This window comes from Mastomys coucha, unplaced genomic scaffold (assembly GCF_008632895.1).
Source record: "Mastomys coucha isolate ucsf_1 unplaced genomic scaffold, UCSF_Mcou_1 pScaffold20, whole genome shotgun sequence".
In the NCBI taxonomy this organism is placed as follows: domain Eukaryota; kingdom Metazoa; phylum Chordata; class Mammalia; order Rodentia; family Muridae; genus Mastomys; species Mastomys coucha.
This window is the reverse complement of record NW_022196903.1, coordinates 8,007,918-8,029,484: the sequence shown is the minus strand read 5'-3', so window position 1 is coordinate 8,029,484 and position 21,567 is coordinate 8,007,918. Positions and strand designations below refer to the sequence as shown.

The following is a 21,567-nucleotide window of genomic DNA, read 5'->3' as shown; positions in this document are numbered from 1 at the left end:
TAGCCCTGGCAGTCCTGGAACTCAGTCTGTAGAGCACACTGGCCTCAAACTTAGAGATCTGCCTGCCTCTGCCTCCCAAAAGAATGTGCCCCACTATGAAAGGCTTTTGGAAGCAGTTTTTAAAGGTAGACTCTTTTAAGATGGATATTAACTCAGAGATATATCTGCTTTCTGCTTCCCAAATGTTGGGAATAAATGCCTTGCACAACTATGCCTAGCTATTACTTGAAAAGTCTTCAGTAAAGTCACTTAGATAATTTCATTCACTTATACTTCAAATGCTAATGTAACTGATGAGGCATTTCTGTGAGTTGTTCTCTTAGGAAAATCAAACAGTTGTATTTGTAATTGTTACTAGTTAAAACACACAGCGGCCCCATCCGTCATAAGGTTTTTCTATATAACATGGGCTGCCCTCACATTTTATTCCTCCTTTCTCAGCCTCCCACATCTGGTAATGCAAATATGCACTACAATACCCGGCTGGAGTTTATATTGGATTTCAGTGCCACATGAGATTTTTCTATCTTCTAATGTAATAGTTGTATTTTTACCAATTTTTTTAATTTTCCTGACACTGTTGATGAAAGTGTGAAATATTTTTTCATATTGAACAGACTATTCTCTCAAACTTTTCAGGAAAATTTATATTCATGATGTATACAGAATAATCATAGCATTCCCTAAGCTTCAATCTTTCATTTCAGAACAACATAAAATCCAGCACACTTAATAACTTTGGACATAAATGTTCCAGAGCCCATGCATAGAGGTCAGAGTACAACCCATAGTGGTCAATTTAGTCCTTTCTTTTCTTTCCATCTTATTAGACCCAGAGATGAAATCTAGTGAAGTACAAATAGTCTGCAACTCAGTAAATCTATACTATTCTCTAAATGCTTCTTACCATATCACATGGGGCATTTACAGAATTAACTAAAACAAAGACGTTAATAGAAAACCAAGGAATGACTAAGAGGAAAAGAAAAAAAATGAAGCATGATTTATTCTTCCCACAAGAATCTATCAGTCAAATTAAATGAAGTATAGCCATATGGGTCCCTATGCATTAATCAAATTAGTAGGGGTTTTATTAAATGCTTCCAGTGACTAAACCACCAGCCAAAGAGGACCCATGGCTCCAGCTGCATATGTAGCAGAGGATGGCCTTGTCAGGCATCAATGGGAGAAGAGGCCCTTGGTACTGTGAAGGCTTGATAGCCTCAGTGTAGGGAAATGCCAGGGCGGTGAGGTCTGAGTGGGTTGGTGCGTGGAGGAACACCCTCATAGAAACAGGGAGAAGAGGGATAGGATAGGGGGTTTGTGGAGGGGAAACCAGGAAAGGGGATAACACTTGAAATCTAAATAAATTATCCAATAAAAATTAATTAAATACATAAAAGAAAAGAAATCAGTAAATGCTAAATGTGCAAATGTTGGTAAAAAAAAAAAATCAGGCCACCAAAGAAAAAAGATTTGGCTTCTCAATTCATACAAAGACTCAGATTGGACAAACTAAATGCTGTTCATGAATACACAGGTTTGAAATACAAAGGGAAAGATTAGGGACTGAGATATATAAAACAGATGAAAGGTAATATCAACAGGTGAGCTTGCTGAGGGAGGCACAGGAGTTGACGGCTTCAGTAATGTGTTTTTAGTGGAGCGTTGGTTAGACTGTTAATCACTATTAGGCTTTCAGCTGAACCTACAAACTAGATCCTCAGCTAATATACACAGCTGAAGTCATAGAAATATTTAAGAGCAATATGGACACTTGATTGACTTCTGAGGGTATGTTTATGCTATAAAACCTTTATCTGCTTAAAGTTGTTGCACTGGAATGTCATTGAGACCAATAAAAGAATAGTACCGTGTTTCTTATTGGAATCTTCTTGGGTTCTGGTGGCACATCCTGTGGGACAAACTTCACTGGCTCCTTAATCTGTCTCCTTGATCGTTTCGTTCCATCTGGTAAGGTTTCCATGGCCATCTCTGCTTCCATGTCGCTGCTCCCTGCCTGGTCACACTCTGAGCATTGCCTGAACAAGTTTTTATGAAAAATTAAGGTTATAGATCTCTTATCTTCTGATTTTAAGTATAATTCCTATAAATATAAAAATAATTCATACATAAATACACACACACTAAATACACACAGGTAGCGTGGTAATGACAAACAGAAACACAGCTGTACTCTTTGCAAGAATGACTACCATGACTATATTATAAGAAGCAATTCAGTGTATACACATATAACAAGAACATATGTAACAATGCTGTTGTGAACCAACCTAAGTCATAGATCACTGACTAAGAAAGTATCTTTACTTCAGAAATGATGACTTTCTTTTTAAGATGACATATACTGGAAAGTTTTTTAAAAACATTCATTCTTTTACTCCTTTACCATACCTTTTCATTGTATTTAATGACACAGTGAGTTGAATAAACCATCTGGAGAAAACTTTAGGAAAGATCTGTGGAGTGTTGGGGAAAATAGTCATTTTACTCGGTAGACCAAGTAAATCCTTAATAAAATGTAATTTAAAAGAAGGATTAATAAGTAGCTTTCCAGAAGACTGATTTGTAATACATTATTTTCATATTTACTCTATGTGTTGATATTTGTACCTTCAAATGTAATTAAAAGTCAAACATCCCTAAACATTTATCACTTAATTCATTCTACCAAAATTTTTATTTTTGATACATCAATACTATAGACTTAGATTAAGCTTATTTTTACTTTTTAATCTGAGATCTTTGATGAAGCAGAGATTGAAGGAATGGCTAACCAGTGACTGGCCCATGCTGAGACCCACCCCATGAGAGACAGCTAACTCCTGACAATACTGATATTCTGCTAAGCTTGCAGACAGGAGCCTAGCACAACTATCATCTGAAAGGCTTCATCTAGCAACTGATGGAACCAGAGGCAGAGACCTGTAGTCACATATTAGGCGGAGTTCAGGGTATCTTGTGAAATAGTGGGGGATCAGATTGAGGGAGCTGGAAGAGTCAAGGACTATATAAGACCTACAGAGCCAACTATCCTGGGACCAAGAGGGCTTACAGAGACTGAACCACTAAACAAACAGCATGCGTGATTTAGGCCTCCTACACACACACACACACACACACACACACACACACACACACACAGAGAGCACATGTGTAGCTTGGTCTTCATGTGGATTGCTTAAGATCTGGAGTGGGGCCCTATCTCTCTTGGACTCTGTTGCCAGCGTTTGGATCCCCTTCTAGCTGGGCTGCCTTGTCTGGCCTCAGTGTGAGAGGATGCACTTAGTTCTGCTGCAAGTTGTTATACCATGGCAGACTGGTACCCAAGATAGGGATTCCCCTTCTTTGAGAAGGGGAGGGGGAGAAGAAAGGAGACAGGAGACTAGGACTTGGAGGAGAGGAGGGAGGGGCTGCAATCTGGATGTAAAGTGAATGAATGAATAAATTAATAAAAAACATCCTGAGGTTTATAAATCTTAAGTTCCATAGCATAAATACAAGGTACCATTTGTTTTGCTGATGCAGTCATATTAACTGATATAATGTAAGTAAATATGTAAAATATGGATTTACTTTTAAATTCCTATTTAAGTATAATGCTAACAAAAAATTTTAACATGAAAAGGAACTGACTAGTGAGAAAAACAAACGTTACTTTTTCTAATGCATTACTTACAAATTTTTACAAAGTACGTTGCTAGCACAACTAAAATATTTTTTAGATTAACAAATCAACACCAAAATATAATCAATAATAAACTAAACTGCTATATATTTGTCTCAAAAAAGCAGTAAGCAACAATGGCAGAATTTACATGGTGAATATACTCTGAAGAGAATTTACAAGGAAAACAAAATTATGAAAATCTATGAAATGCTAGGTTTTTTTAACATAATAAATGTCATTGCCTCTTAAATGAATAAGCCTACAAACAATAGCAAATTCTGTATCAAATGTAAATTTTCTGCTTTATATCCCTAAATTATACAAACTGATCATTTTGATAAGCTCAATGAAATATTAAAGCTTATCAAGCATTCCAATCCTAAGTGTGTGTGTGTGAGTGCACAGGCAGGCAATTCTCTCTGTACATAGAAGGCTAAATATTACCTTACTGTTCATCTCATGTCTCCCATTGGCTGTGGCTTATTAATTAAGCTACACTGACTGACTAGCAAGCCCTAAAGATCTATACTTTCATATAGATCTTTCACTTATTTGATTAGTTACCCCAGGATATTTTATTATTATTTGTGGCTATTGTGAAAGGAGTTGTTTTGCTAATTTCTCTCTCAGCTTGTTTATCATTTATATAAAAGAAAGCTACTGATTTGAGTTAATATTATATCCAGCCACTTTGCTGAAGTTGTTTGTCAGCTGTAAAAATTCTCTGGTAGAATTTTTGGGGTTGCTTATGTATACTGTTATATCATCTGCAAATACCCTTACTACTTCTTGATCTCTTTTTGTTATCTTATTGTTCTAGCTGGAACTTTGAATATAGTAATATTGACTAGATATGGGGAGAGTGAGCATCCTTGTCTTGTCCCCGATTTTAGTGGGAGTGCTACAAGTATCTCTCCATTTGATTTGATATTGGTTTAACTCTGACCCATAATTGTTCCTGTATGAAAGAACTCCAGGGACAAAAATGGAGACGAGCCCAAGGAAAAGGAGGTCAGGCAACAGGCCCAAAGTGGGATCCATCTCAAGGGGAGGCCCCAAGGCCTGACACTATTACTGAGGCTATGGAGCGCTCACACAAAGGGGCCTATCATAACTGCCCTCTGAAAAATCCAACCAGCAGCTGAAAGAGTCAGATGCAGATATTTATATCCAACCAGTGGACAGAGCTGCTAACCTCTGTGGTTGAATTAGGGAAAAGCTGGAAGAAGCTGAGGAGGAGGGATACCCTGTAGGACCACCAGCAGTCTCAATTAACCTGGACCCCGAGATCTCTCAAACCAAACAGGCAGCATACACCAGCTGCTATGAGGTCCCTAACACATACACAGCAGAGGACTGCCGGGTCTGGGTTAAGTCAGAGAAGGTACACCTAACCCTCAAGAGACTGGAGGCACCAGGTAATGGGGAGATCTGGTGGAGTAGGGGTAAGGGAGTAGGGTGGGGGTGGAAACAATCCCATGGAGATTGGGTTGGGGGATGAAGGTATGTGATGTGGAAAAGTCAGAGGTGGGCCAGGAGGGAGATAAAATCTGAAGTGTAAAAAAAAGATTAAATAAAATTTAAAAAACAAAACATAAGAAGCTCAGAAAAAGAGATCTACATTTTCTGCCTTCCCAGTACTGAGATTACAAGCATGCCCCATGACCAAGTCTAGCTTACATGGCTTATGGTCATCATGCTTATGTGGCAAGCATTGTATCAATTGAGCTTCCCCCCCAAAAAAAATACCAAAATTCACTTTACATATATATAAATCCCTGTAATATAAAAATATATGCTTTTGTAGAATCAAGTTTTCAAATTAAAACATTTGTCATTTTATTTCTACTTTTATAGCCACTACTCATTATTACAACATACTGTTGAGTGGTCATTCCCAAACCCACTAAAAACTTGTTCTAGAATATTCAGGCAACAAAATGCCAAACCACAAAACACTGAAATATTCAAAATATCAAGAAGATTTTGTAACTGACAATTCAAAAAAATGTGTTCTAACTTCAAGGCAGCTACCACAAGTCATGTCATATATATCTATTCAAATGGAGAGTTTTCACTTTTTCAACAAGATATTGAACACTGTAGTCTTCACCTTCAGATATCTACATAATAGCCTAGTACAAAAGTCACAGCATATCCAATTCAATGGAATCAAAGAGCACTTTCAGGGAAAGTGATGATTATCTTGGAAATGTCAAAAGCATGTACCTGAATTCTGAATTCATTTAGTAATCTATGGCAATGCTCTCATATACAAGCTTATTTTTTTAAAAGATTTACTTATTTATTACACATAAGTACACTGTAGCTGTCTTTAGGCACACCAGAAGAGGGCATCAGATCTCATTACAGATGGTTGTGAGCCACATGTGGTTGCTAGGATTTGAACTCATGACCTTTGGAAGAGCAGTCAGTGCTTTTATCCGCTGAGCCATCTCTCTAGCCCCAATATATAAGCTTATTAATGAAACTTATTTAACCCTCTATGTATTTACTTAATATATACATTTTATCAGAGATGGGTCCTATAGCTTGTAACTCCTATACAAAAAAAAAAAAAAAAAAAAAAAAGAAAAAAAGAAAAGAAAATCTTAAAATAATTTAAGTAATCAAAACTATTAACTGACAATGCTACCTCAAAGAGCCAAAGAACACTTAATAAAAACCCAACACCAGGCATCAGAAGCCTTCTTTTGATCTGAAGGCCAGGAGTGTGCAAGGAGACTTCCAAACATTACTGGTTATTCCTATTGCCCTTGGTTGCTCCCCAGAGGTGGAAGGTAACGCTTTATTCTGAAGACACCATGTACTTCAGACCCAGTGACTAGAGGCCTCTGAGCTGGACCTTGCCTGAGGAGTACTTTTCACAGTGCCAGAGGTGCCATATAAGCTTCTAGAGGAGGGATGCAAGCAACAGTCCTAACCAGCTATGATGCCTATGAACCATAACAATGACCAACATGGCCCAATAATCTTACGGGTATAGTAGTGGCACTAATAACTTGGCAATAACCAACAACTCTGTGATTGGACTTAAGTCATATTCAAAGGGATGACAATCATGCCTCCTACTAGAAGTCTAATCAACTACCCAGTGCTAATAAAGTCATGGATCTTAGGCCAGAACCTACAAATCAACACTTTCAAAAATCAGCAAAATCCCTAACTACATTCTAAATATTTGTCCTTATACCCATAGATAAATGTAGAACCTCATCAAGAAAGAAAATTCTTTGTAATAGACAAAGACTAATATAGAAAATAAATAAAATGCAGAACTGTGAAATCCATTCCCAACGGATACATTTATAAAACACTTCTAGCACATAAGGCTCAGAGAACACTGAAGAAGATGAGATAGAAAGATTGTAAAAGGCAGAGGACCAGAGAGTCTGCTGTGAGACTGTGTCTCCTAATAATAACCTATATCCAAAACCTATATCCATGAGGTCTCATCAACATGATTTATTAAACATGAAGTGAATAAGGATAATCGACATGCCCTAGTAAATGGGACCAGGGGTGGGGAAGGACATGGTAATGAGGCCTCAACTCTATACAAAGAACAACAGTCAACTAAGTCATTCTGAGACTGGGAGAGATAGTCTTCCCCAAACAAGACCATAAACAAATTAATTACTTAATAGCAAATGGTCAACTATGGAAACATATGCATGTAAATAACATTATACAAACTGAGCAAGCTACACATAGGAATATATATGTATAAACATTTACAAATGGAACAATTAATGATAAGAGTCTGAATTTGAAAGAGATCAAGGAAGAAAAAAATAGAAGATGGTGATGTAATTATATTACAATTACAAAAACAAAACAAAACAAAGCTGTTTTTAAAGCTATTACATAAAATAAAGTTTGAACACTAAATGATAAAATTTCATGTGAGGAATTATGCAAAACATTCACTTTCATGTTGAAATACCTAGAGAACCTTTTCAATTTGCTACACAGTTTGTCTATAATCACTGTCAAATCATCTTTTAAAAAATATTTTACAAATAATTATGAAAGGTTATTTCTGGGTAAGATAGCACACAAAACGTGGGCCCCCCATGACAGTTCAAGGGGAGTGTCAGATACTCCAAGACAAAGAGAGTCTGAAATTTATCAAAGTAGTGTCCACTCATCTGAAAACTGCAGAGAAAAAGACTGGGATGTATAGAAAAAAGTAAAATATAGAACTCAAAGGCAATTACCACATGTTTTCCCTTATATTTATATATCTGATTGTGTGTGTGTGTGTGTGTGTGTGTGTGTATGAAGGCCACATACCTATGTCTTCCTCCATCACTTTATACTTTATTGTTGAAAAAAAAAATTACAACATATTTTGCTCATGCTTTTCCCCTCCCCTAGGTCCTCCGAGAACCACTTTAGTTTTTGAGACAGGTCTCTACTGTACTTGAACTCACAGATCCAGCTATACAATATGAGCAGAGCTTCCAGGATCCTCACGTTTTTGGTTCTAAGGGCTAAGATGACACTCACCGGAAGCCACACACAGCTCCTTATTCTGGTCATAGGGATTCAAACACAGGTTCTCAAGAAGGGATAATAATCACTTTAACAACTGAGCCAATCTCTCCATAGGCCCCTGAAGCCATAACTTTTATATAGATTACAAATCAAGGATTCAGGTCCTTTTGTTTTCTCAAACAACTAGATCAATAATTTTGCATAAAAACAACATTCATTTTCATTTCATAGGGTTTTTTTTTTTTTTTTTTTGGTTTTTCGAGACAGAGTTTCTCTGTGTAACCGTGGCTGTCCTGGAACTCACTCTGTAGACCAGGCTGGCCTCGAACTCAGAAATCCGCCTGCCTCTGCCTCCCAAGTGCTGGGATTAAAGGCGTGCGCCACCACCGCCCGGCATAGGGTTTTTTTTATTGCCTGTATTCCCTTTTCTGAAATAATGTCAATTTTAATGTCTATTAAAATCTGAGTATCTGTCTCTTCCTTGGAATGATTTTAGGATAAAATTCGTTTTAAACCTCTCTGATAGTATTGTTAACAGCCAACTTGACAGAATCTAGAATCACCTGGGAGATTCTATGGCTAGTCCTGTGGAGGCTTATGTGAATTAAATTCATTGATGTAGGAAAACCCGTCTCTACTACATGACCTTTCTGTAGTCAGGAGATAAGGATTCTTTTGTCTTGACATCCCAGTCATGAGGACCTATACCCTGAACTGTAAGCAAATATTAACTCTCTCAACCTTATGGTGTTTGTTTCAGAATGTTTCAACACAGCAACAAGAAAAGACAGTTTAATAAAACATCTGCCGTGATTCAGCATGACGAAGTCAGTGAAAAAATAATTACAAATGTTTGTTAGGGCTGGAGATGTTGTTAAGTTGTACTAAATACACGAAACTCCAGGGTTTGATTCCTCACACCACATAAACTGAACATACTGGCACAGGCCTACAATCCAGCATTCAGGAGGCTAGGAAGTTGAGGGTTATCCCCAATGACATAACAACTTCAACATAAGACTGGAAAATGAGATTCTCTCTTAAAAAAGAAAAAAAGTTTTCAAGGTTTCTGGATTTTCAAACAATAGGCTAATAAAACTTAAAATTCATTTGCCTTAAAAAAAAAAAGCATTTGAGAAATACGAAATCATAAAATGAAAATTATAAACACACCACAAAAAGGTCTTGTGCCTTATGTAAGGAAGTATACATTGCTAAGATTAAAAAATAATTCATTTCTACAAAAATTGTACTTTACTCATATTTTAGAAAAGGAAATATTCAATGAGAAAAATAAAAAATACTTTATTATGAATTAGTGATACAACACAGTTATACTGCTGAGGCTAAAAACAAACTAATTTCAACTATTTCTTGTTTGTTTCACTTACCAATAGCTGTTTTTTGTCTTTCTCGGCATCCGTGTAAGCGGCGGATCAAGGCAGCCGAGATGATAATGCAGTTTACAGGTGTCACACAGTAAAAGAAGATGCTGATCATGGTTCTTCTTACAAATCCCACAACTTTAATAAAAGTAGCAAGTAAGAGTTACACTGAGGTCCATATGACATAGTTCATTTGTAACAGTTTGAGTTCAAAGGCCTTCATCTGGATTATTTTGTTTTCTGTTATGGCATCTCTGGTCCTTTGAGGCTGAACCTTGCTTTATGGATCAGGCTGGCCTTGACCTCATGATCATCTTGCCTTAACTTCCTAACTATGTTGAGAGTACGGTGTGTGCACTGTAAGTACTCTGCAGTACCATGTATGTTTTTAATGGCACCCATCGTTTTAACAATACCAACTGCTAGTTCCACATAATATACAGAATGTTGGTGTTTAGTTCTAATAGAAGCTTAAAAGTTTTCTAAATATAAACCATTAAAGGATAGGGATATTTAGGGTATGCATTTTCAACATAAAAATAATAATAATAATAATTTTTACTTAAAATTCATTTAGCATTAATTCAGCTTTTCTTTATAAACAAACTATGAAAAAGAATAAATTGTGAAAAATATTCTACTTTTGAAAAGTACCTAGAATGTCTAAAGAAATTCTTTCACCAACAACTTTGTTTTTAACCATTAACTGTAAACCTCTCATACACTTTAAACATATAATCTACATTTCTATGTCTCTTTTTACAAAAGCCAGAGCTTGAAGTTTTAAAAACAGCAGTTTCAGACAGTTAACATTTCTAGTAAGAAAAGGCAATTTACTTCTAAGGCTGAAAATTTAGCATATACTTATATCAGAGATGTACAGAATGACAGGAAAGTTGTCTGAGAGACTAAAAGAAACAGGAATGTCCAACAAATCAAAAGAATTGGATTTTTCTATATCCCTGGAAAATACAATTGTAAAGCAGCAATAATAACACAAATTAATACTAGCAATAAAAACAACAAAAACAACAAATTCTGAAGGAAAAAAATAATTATAGTCATAGAACTCAAATATCTGGTAATATGCCTAATATTTTCCAAAGAATCAACCACACTTGGGAAAGCAATATGGTCATGTACTAATGTTTATACTACAGAGAAAGATAGTAATTTGCTTTCCTATATCTCACATTGATACACATGTATACAAACATATACGTGCACATTTTTATGTTACTTACAGCACATAATACACACATACAAGCAAACAGCATTTTTAAGCTCTCTCTTAATGATTAATACACTACATAAAAAGCGACTTCTTTGTCTAAATACAGAAAGAAATGATGCATTTAGGTAGAGAAAATGGTATTATCATGTAAAATCACCACAATGATCAATTTTGCTTATATATTAAGTATAGGATGTAAATAAGAAAACTATGTCTAGGAATGAAATAATTATAGCTAAGCAAGGAAGGAGAGAAGAAAGCACAGAGAGGTTAAAATATAAAATTCATCATCTTTATACACTACCATTACCTAAGTCAAAAACAAAATTACACACTCACTCAAACTATAAATGGTTACTTATTAATTATGCTGACTAACACAATAATTATGTAAGTACTGATTATAAGTAAATTTAAAATAGTAAATTTAATATAACAGGCACAGAATTTAAAGTAACTTTGTAATTTCCTAAAAAGAATTCTTTGTTCCATGGAGCTTATGAAAATTCATTCTCAGTTCCTTACAAGACATATGATTTATCATCCTGAAGAACAAGTATCTGTTCTTTTTCATTCAATCTACAAAGCAGCAAATGAACCTGAAACATTCTTAACTGAAATTCTGAAATGGACAAAGTTCACTTTCGCGCATGGAAAGCACCTCTGACTAGTACACATCAGTTGAAGAGCAAACACGTTACTCTGCTGTAAGTTCATTACTTGCCTATAAAGCACTGTAGGAAGAGTAGACGTCTTTTGTGTGCCTCCTTCTTTTTTACTTGGTTTTCTCTCCTTAGGTGCTCGTAAGATTGCTGGTACATTCAACTTCTATTGATTAAATAAATGTAGTATATGCTGTTTTAAAGATGAAGTATAAAGCAGTACTTGCCCCCATTTGCCAGTAAATCTAAGTAAGCTAGCATTTAAAGAAGTCTGCTGTATATTAGTAAAGGGAAAGAAACGAATTGCTAATCTTAACTACTACTACTATAAAGCATAGTCTCATTAGTTCTCAGAAATACGTTAAACTATGAAAATTATACTATTTAAAAATTAGAACAATTAGGAAAGTAGAGGAGGCTTAAATATATAATACAGTATACTTAAAAAAAAAACAACAAAAAAACACCAGTATGCTTCTTTTGCAACATCCCAGCTATATTGGTGTTTCATAGGTTAATGAGAGAAATTATCTTATTGGACCAAACTCTGTAAAAAAGCAGATGAGATTCTCTTTGGTACTCTACTAATCTGTAGTAAACTGGCCTCTGAGACAGTGAGCATCTATCAAAGTCACTTCTTAGTGCCTTGGTGAGCTCACGTCTGTTCAGCCAACTGGAACAGTGTCATGCATATGATACACATGTCTGTGCAGACTGCTATCACACAATGCAATTTTCAATCCTCTATGAAGTTACTTAATAAATGGAAATGTATTTTATAGTAGATAATATTTTAAACTATAGAGGAGGTTTTTATAAGAAAAATATAAATCCAGACAAAAGCAAGTAACTACAAATTTTCTTTTCTAAATATCAAATATAAAATACCATAATCTTCCAAAAATCACCTAACTACCTATTAGTAGAAAAAGAGTTAGTATGTCCAAAAGCAACTCCTCACCTCCACCTTTTAAAAGAATTACTCTTTGTAGTACCAGTAATGTGCAGTCTAATCACAAAAGAAGGGAATGGGAAGGAAAAATTGTGACAAAAATCTAATACCACTGAATAAAGAATATACTAACAAAGAGGAAACTCATGCATCATATCTTAGCCCATCAAAAGTGACAGGCCAATCAATCTGAGCATAATAAAATTGCCAAAAAGATAGCTGATGAAATAACAAATTAAGTTATAGGTTCTCGGTAGGCAGTGACTGCCAGTGGTGTACAAGTATTTCAGACAGAAATCATTACCCTAGGGAATTAGGAACACAGTTAGCAAAGTGACTTTTGTGTAGAAACAATGCATGCTGAAAATTCACAAAGAGAACAAGAATTGAAGAAAGCAACTGAAAAGAAACTAACCTGCCCTGTAATTCGGCCAAGTAAGGCCCATATCCCTTGCCCTTCACTTCTAAGTTTCCCATTCAGATTTTGTAATTCCTCTAATGATTCACAGAGCTACAAAAAGAGTAAGTAAAATTAGTAAGCTTTTATATGTATAAATAGAAATAAACAAGAATATTCACAATTATTTTCCATTTATTATAACATATTCAAGTCAAATAACTACTAAAAAACAAAGATATAAATATTGCTAGTATGGTGAATATCCTCAAGAGAAGGGAAACATTTTCTTTTATTCTACAGTTTTTAGTAATGATGCACATATAGTTTGGTATATAATTTGACATTTTGCTATCAAATCTCTACTGAATCACATTTCCATCACTTCTCTCATTAGAAAACTAAAAATCCCAAAGGTTCTCTTGTCTAAGATCAACTACCAAAAGTCTGCAGATCTTATCACTTTATTCCCCATAGTCTTTTTACTACAACGTTGCTGATTACTGGACGTTACTTCCTAGTCATTACATCACTTTAAATAGGTTGGAGGGTTTTTTTTTAAATAATAATTAGATATTAATTTAAATAGACATGCTACTTAGAACCTAACACTTTTGAAAGATCTTGCTTTATATATTACACAGGAAGAAATAAAATTTTCAATTGGAAAACATGTTTTAAAAAAATTAGCATATAATTTTAAAACGACTACTAGTTTAAGACTGGGTTTTCAAATCTTCAACAAACTAAAAAAGAAGATCTATAATGTTGTTTACATTTAAGAATAAGGAATGAGGCTAGCTGTGTTAGTTTTAAACCCCAACTCTAAACCTTGATTACTGTTGCCACATACAAATTATGTAACCCCTTCAACCCTCAGTTCCCACTCCTACCAACAAGAGCTACAGCCACAACTCACACTAAGGACAAAAAGAAAATTACATGGCTTTCTATGTGTGCAGGGATCACAACTGGTATAAGAATGTGTGCCTGGTATAAGAATGCACTCAGTGAGAATGACAGTAATGAAAATGATGATGAAAGCTGGGAAAGAGCTCCTGAATTTCAAACTGAAACACAAAAATACAATAAAATCACAAAAGAACTATAAAGAAGATCTATTAAGTGATACTGTGCATTTGTAGTCAACGTACCTTATTATATTCTACATGAAGCTTTTCTTGCTCATTCTCTAATTTATCCTTTATATTCTTTTGTTCAGCCATATTTTCCTGAATTTGAATCATGCGCATATTTCTCTCTATTTAAATTAAATATCCAATTTTACTTCAGTAGAAAGTAAAGGCTAATAGAAAACATACACAAAGAAGCAAACTAGCCACAGAGATGATCATTTGGATAAACTTACATTGGTCAAACAAAATTTTAAGTATATTTAAGAATAAATACAGCAGTACATTAGCCAAGAATTTACTAAGGCTACAATTAGGAAAATAAACATGCCTCTGACATATACAACATAGTAATAATTTTCTAAAACGTTAATTGCATATCACATTCTGTCATTAGCAACTTATTCGCAGGGAGACTGTATATGTAACAGTGTCTATACTGACCAAAATAGTAATTCACAAAATCAGCAGTGAGAGCTGGCTGCTTATGTTTCCGCCTTCCATCCACACTAGAACTAGTATCTGAGTTGTCCACTGGAAAGATATCCGTACTGATTCCCATCAGTTCTGCTTTGCGCATAAGCTTACGAATGGCTGAAGCACTACTTGTGAGTGGTCTGGGTAGCTTTTCCCTTGGAACCCAGGCTTGTGGTCTGGTAGATCGAGCAAGCTCTGCCTTGGCACGATATTGCTGTAGTCGGGCATTGATCCTTGCCTATAAAGAAATGAAGGCATGCAGGCATTTTGAATGAAACTAAAATGGAATATATTCCTCATCATACCTTTTACTTTTATGCTTAGAGAAGATAACAATACTAAAACTTCACAAGTAGGGCAAATCAGATTTATCACTGATCCTGAAGATGTACAATGCAATTCTGGAGTTGCAATAAATGAATCCACCCTAATAACAGCTGCTCTGAGACAGGGTCCTAGAGCTCAAAGAAGAAACAGACATACGCTCCCATCCCTAACCAAGAAGTAATCTTCGACAGATAACCACTTGTAAATACAAATTTTTCAGCATGAAATACTTTACAAGTGACTACACCATTGATTCAATGAAGCATAATTTCTTTGGAAACAAATTCTACTCATGTCTTTTCACAAACCACTGCTTTATTAAGTAAATTTTTAAACTACATTTTATATGCTAGACCTGGATTTCAACTACATGTCAATAGAAAACACACGTGGGATCTGAAAAAAAAAAAGTAGTAGATTTAGTTGTGATTCCCGTACCTGTGCTTCAGGGGATAGCTGTTTTTCTCTCTCTTGCAATGACATTTTACAATAGGATTGTAGAGCCAAGTAGTTTTTTCTTTTCCATTTTCTGTCTAACCTGTCTGCATGCTGCTTACAATAAGCAAAAAATGGATCTGCTATATCCTGAAAGAAAGGAAGAAAGAAAGAAAGAAAGAGGAAGAGAGAGAGGAAGAGGGAGGGAGGGAGGGAGGGAGGGAGAAAGGAAGGAAAAGTGTGGGGAGATGAAATTTTACTCCAATGGGCATTTTACAAACAATCAATAAATAATAGTTTCCTTTTGACAAATCTCTTAGTGATGGCTACATCAATACAATATAGAGGAAGCAATTTTCACACATCATGACAAAAATTACTTACTGAATTTGAAGTGTAATCTATCATTCTCAAATTACCAACTTTTTTCTCTAAAGGGCTTTGTTGGGATTGATGTATATAGCTCATCCATACAATATTTGACTACCATAAGAAAAGACCTGGATCTGATCCCAGCACTACAAAATAATAAAGGACCATATTAATTGCAAAATATTAACAAAAATGTTGTTACTTGGGTATGTTTGTATACTTCTTTAAAAATTTGTAGTGCAAAGCCTCAATTTTAATAAACTTAGGGAAGAATTATAAACAAATGCTAAAGTTACATCCATAAATAAATAAAATAGGAAATTGTAATTGTATAGTAAATATGAATAACAACAGCCATCATAAGTAAGTGAGATGTTCTTAACTCACTGGCAATGCATACACATATTTTATCCATGAAAAAAATAGATGAGGAAGGCCAGACCCTGTCAATAATAAAAATGAGGTATTTTTCTTTATCTTTTTATAACTAGTATCTCACATGGAAACATGGTGTTAGCCAAAGGGTACATTATAATTCACTTGTTAGGGTAGTTCAAGGGACTCCCAAAACACGGTCTATTTCCATTGTCCTCAGTTATCTCTCAGAAGCAGAAAATAAGTCTCTAAGGCTGAAGATACAGTCTCATACACTTCAATCATAGGACCCAAACGATCCAAGCTGGTTCTGACCTGAAAGACTCCTTCTTGGTGACTAGCTTTCATGGTGCTAGATGGCACATGTAAGCTTCCACAGGAGAGAAGCAACCAATATTCCTACACGTCTACAATGTCTATAAACTTAAACACTGACAGCATGGCATGATGTCTTATCTAAGAGTGCAATGGCGCAATGCATCCTAGTGGTAGCCAATAATCTAATTGGACTAAAGGTCTATTCGACAAGAGTATTCTAATACCATATCTGGTACTAAAAACCTGTGAAAGATGGGTCTTGGTGGAGAACCTAAACATATCAGTTTACTAGAGGAGTATAATCCTAACTACATTATACATATTCATCTTTATACCTACAGCCAAGTATAGATCTCACTCCTCATCAAAGATACATCTTACAATACACCATAGACCATTACAGAAAACCACAAGCAATAGAAATGCAGAGAACAAGTGATGCATGTCCAACACAACTTCTGTACCTTAGGCTCACAGACAGAGTCTAAGAGGGAGTGGAAACATAGTAAAAATAGGAAAATTTCCTATAAGATCTCATCTCCTGGAAATGTCAAGGAAGTTGTACCCAAGAAGTCTCATCAACATTGCTGCCTAAATAAGACCCGAACAACAATGGCACCAACTTGTTCTCATGCCTACTAGGTGGAAGGAATGCTGAGAGCAGGAGCAATAGTCTTCTCTGAGCAAGAACACCAAGTGCTGAGCCCTGAAGTCATAGACATGTAAGTAACTTTATACTGATTGAGCAAAGCAGGTTGTATTTATATTTTTAGTAATACACAAACACACAGAGTCCCAACTAAAGAAATAATAGCCATGAATTTGAGAGAAAACAAGTGGGAGTAAATAGGAAGGGTCAATGAGAAGAAACAACTGTAACAACACTAGGGCAAAAAAAAAAAATCTCAATTCTAGTAAAGACACAAAAATGTCTCTAAATATAACAAAAATTGAAGTAATTTGTACTACAATAGTTATTAAGAAATGGCTGGCAATTCATTCTTTAGGCAGTTTAAGGTACAGAAATGACACTAACAGGCAAGAAAGCTTGAGATAAAATCAAAAAGGAAATAATCTTGAAATTCTAATCTGCACTTAAGGTTTTTTTAAAAGCCCACAAAGCAATTCTGTATTATGATACAGATACTAAAGGATATAGCACTGCTTAAAATTAGAAATTTGAAAAGCTAGACACCAATTTATACAGATATAAAACCTTAAAAATATTACAAAATAATATAATCTCTATTTTTAAAAAACAGAAGTGACATGAACTTAACCTAAAAACACTTAACCCCAAAAGATAATTTATAAAATTATCCAAAACTACACTGAATATGTGTTTTATACTGGTGTGTAGAAGCTACCTCTAAAGCTGGACAGTGGTGGTACACGCCTTTGATTCCAGCACTTGGGAGGCAGAGACAAGTGAATTTGACCTCGAGGCCAGCCTGGTCTACAGAGTGAGTTCCAGGACAGCAGCAGAAGCTCCAGGGAGGCTCCTGCCCCGATTCCCCAATTCCCTCAGCGCTAGAATTACAGCCATGTGCTTCTTCTACAGGGAGGCTCCTGCCCCGATTCCCCAATTCCCTCAGCGCTAGGATTACAGCCATGTGCTTCTCTCATGAGTACTGGTAATCTGAACTCAGGTTCTTAAGGTTCCATGTCAAACCATCTTCCTAGCACTAAGATAGTCTTAATTACTACTTACCTATTAATTTTAAAAGGTAAGTGAGAAATGTGTATCTAAAAGGATAGAATGAAGGGGAAAAAGAGAAAAAGAGATAAAAAAGTGAAGTTGGATATATATAAAATTTCCTTAACGTTCTGCATTACATAACCATTTTGGAGCTGATTTTAAAAAAATGATGACATTGTTATCAGTCACAATGCCTTTTTTTTAAAAAAGATTTATTTATTTACTGTTATATGTAAGTACACTGTACACTGCCCCAGAAGAGGGTGTCAGATCTCATTACAGGTGGTTGTGAGCCACCATGTGATTGCTGGGATTTGAACTCAGGACCTTCGGTAAAGCCATCTCACCAGCCCCACAATGCCTTTTTTCCCCCCAATAAAGACCACTGTTTTCTTTACTTACACAGCAAATTAAAGTTACACTACTACTTAGAACTTAAACAGGTGATCTACTTTAATGTAACTACTAATGATCAAAAATACTAAATAACATGTTTAATGTTGTGATTTCTTAAATTAAACTGCCTAAAAAGTGAAGCCCAGGAATATAATATCTGAGAAGTGAATAGCTCTATCCTGAAGCATCCAATAACAATCTGACTTTTTCCTTTTGTTAATTTAAACTAAAGACAGAGTCAGTAGAAAGAGAAAGTGATCATATCAAAGCTTCTGTTCTCTATCTAAAATTAGAAATTTATACGTATAAAGTGAGGCTCCTAGACTCTAGTGTAGGGGGCAGGGTAGTGGCAGACCATTCCTAGAACATAAAGATTACTTAAAATTGTCCTATCTTTTGCTAATTCACCTAGAAACTGAATGTCTTCCTTTCAGTTTTTATTAAATTAGTAACAGTAGCTTTTTGGAGCATCAGTTTTTTGTGAACTCTTATGTAAGACTGGGAGGAAACTTTGTCTTTTCTCTAGTTAATGCATCAATTGTCAGTTTAATCCAGTCTCCATATAATATCCCGAAAGAAGAGAATGCACCCGCCCCCTATCTATTAGAAACAAAAACTACCAAAGTACAATCAAAATAAAATGTATGAAATTCTCAATAGAGTAATAAAAATATGTATTAAAATCAATAGAATCTACAAATAATTTTATACTGTTTTAGAGACTATTTTCTAAATATTATAATATTGTTCAATACTACCAAACTCATATATTTATCAACAAAAAATTACTATAGGTTTAGTAAGACACAGTCACGAAACACAGACACTACTGTGGATGCCAAGAAGTGCATGCTGACAGGAGCCTCATATAGCGGTCTCCCGAGAGGCTCTGCCAGAGCCTGACAAATACAGAGATCCCCAATGGAGGAGTTGGAGAAAGGACTGAAGGAGCTGAAGAGGTCTGCAACCCCATAGGAAGAACAACAATATCAACCAACCAGACACCCCAGAGCTCCCAGGGACTAAATCACCAACCAAGGAGTACACATGGAGGTACCCATGGCTCTAGCCGCATATGTAGCAGAGGGTGTAGCCTTGTTGGTCATCAATGAAAGGAGAGGCTCTTGGTCCAGTGTAGGAGAATGCCAGGGTGGGGAGGCGAGAGTGGATGGGTGGATGGGGGAACACCTTCATAGAAGCAGGGGGAGGGAGAATGGGATAGAAGGTTTGGGGGGAGACTGAGAAAGGGGATAACATTTGAAATGTAAATAAATATCCAATTAAAAAAGAAAACAAAACAATAAGTAACTTTAAAACAATATGAAACATAACATAAATTTTTGTGCTGTAGTTTAACATCTTTGAAAAACATGTTATGTTTAAAACATGGCAATTTGGCTATTCTTATAATTTGAAATATTTTACAAAGTACAAAAAAAAGAAAACCAGGCACAACTCTAATGGAGCTTCACCAAACGTGGAAAGCAATTATCTTCCAAAGCTATATAAAAATGTTTAAAAATATGATAAACATCACTGGATGAAACTGAGGTATTTAATTCTATTTTTCAGGCTTTCTTTTACTAGCTGTATAAAGTAGCTCTAGAAAAGTATGACATCCAACTTGATAAACAAGCTTAAACAAGAAAATATAAGCTTTCTAGGAAAACTAAAGGAAACATAAAACGGAAGCAGAAGGCAATAAACCTGCTTTAATTTGAAATGCTTCTTAATTTTAATAATCCTCAGGTGCGTGTGGCCACATATGCCTGCAATCTTAGTACTCAGAAGGGTGAACACAAGGATCACTGGGACTACCACTGACTACACAATGAGACCCAGTCAGTCAGCATGTGTGAGGGGGGTCCTTATATGTATCCAATGTACAGGAGTACTAACATTATAAATAACACCTCCATTTTAACAGAATAAATATTATCAAAAGCAAATCTCACATCCTAACAACTCATGCAAAGTTTTGAAATTCTGTAAGGAGTCCTTTATAAATTTGTAATTCTCACCGGCTACAATAATACACATTTGTAATAGCACTAAGAAGGCTGAGACAAAAGGACAGTGAATTCCATACCAACTGGAATTGTATAGTATGGTCAAGTAGCAAAAAGATCACACACAAAAAAGTTCCAATTCTATAAAGTATTTATAACAAATAGAAACCAGTGTAAATATCCTTTAATAAAATACAAAAAACAAACCAAAACAAAAACAAAAGAAAAGACCACCCACAAAAATAAAACCTCTAGAAGTGGCCTGGGTAGGATCAGGCATATTTGCCTAACTGACAAAAGAAAGCACCAAGGCAGGAGGAAACTTCAAGTCCAAGTCTGACATGTTTATTATTTCAAGTTGCCCTGTACATTTTCCCCAAGTTAGCTCTTAAACATCGTGACTGCAAACTACTGATTATGTTTGGTTTTGTATTAATCTCCATGCCTTCTGATAAGGAGAAGCAGCAATCTGCAAATCATTACACATCCCAGTGTACCCTTGCTGTTTTACACATTTTTACTTAACTACCTAAAGAGTCTTTTTGTCTTCTCCAAAAGGAACAGGTATTGTGAGTGCTAAGCAAAGTAACCCAAACTATCTTAAGATAAAAGGTAAATCTCTCAAACATAAACCTGAAAGAAAGCCTCTGGAAGAGAAACATCCTGACTAGGAAGTTCAGTTATCCAGAAGTAGACAACTGAGCTGAACTTAGCTTCCCTGGTTCCTCCTGTGACTTATGCAGCCCAATTAGTCCTATTACACTGGCCCTCTGCCCCTCTTCCCATTACTTAGCATGCTGGTCTTGATAAATCCACCCAGCCCTATGCTTCAGGCACACTTCTTGTCTGCCAGGAGCTGGGAAAATGTTCAGTGTTCATCCAGCACGCACTCAAAGCACAACTCCTCAGCATCAAAAGTTAGAACAAATGATAAAGGTCAAAATATACCATTTCTATTTAAGATCTATTAAAGTTGAAATAAAATACATCTTCAAGAATTATTTTGTAAATTTTTTTCATTAGATTACTTATTTCCTAGCTAAAAGCAAAATGAACATTTTATGAGAAAATAAAATTTTATATAACAAACAAACAAAATAGCTTCCATACTCTCAGAAAGCATCATGGATGCACAGCAAAAGTTTACTGAATAGGTAATCATCTCTCTTCAAAAGTCACTTAAG

At 35.4% G+C, this 21,567-nt stretch overlaps 1 protein-coding gene across 8 annotated transcripts in view; it reads right to left on the bottom strand.

Annotated features, from left to right (window-relative positions):
- Positions 1-21,567, bottom strand: part of Phf14 (PHD finger protein 14) — a 171,877-nt gene that overhangs the window by 89,069 nt on the left and 61,241 nt on the right. For all 8 annotated transcript variants that reach the window (XM_031381180.1, XM_031381179.1, XM_031381185.1 and 5 more), the window contains 7 exons: positions 15,218-15,364; positions 14,420-14,690; positions 13,997-14,103; positions 12,861-12,956; positions 11,556-11,659; positions 9,604-9,735; positions 1,874-2,042 (listed from right to left, as the gene is read on the bottom strand). In XM_031381180.1, coding sequence (XP_031237040.1) covers positions 1,874-2,042; positions 9,604-9,735; positions 11,556-11,659; positions 12,861-12,956; positions 13,997-14,103; positions 14,420-14,690; positions 15,218-15,364 — 1,026 coding nt within the window. The remainder of the gene's footprint in view (positions 1-1,873; positions 2,043-9,603; positions 9,736-11,555; positions 11,660-12,860; positions 12,957-13,996; positions 14,104-14,419; positions 14,691-15,217; positions 15,365-21,567) is intronic.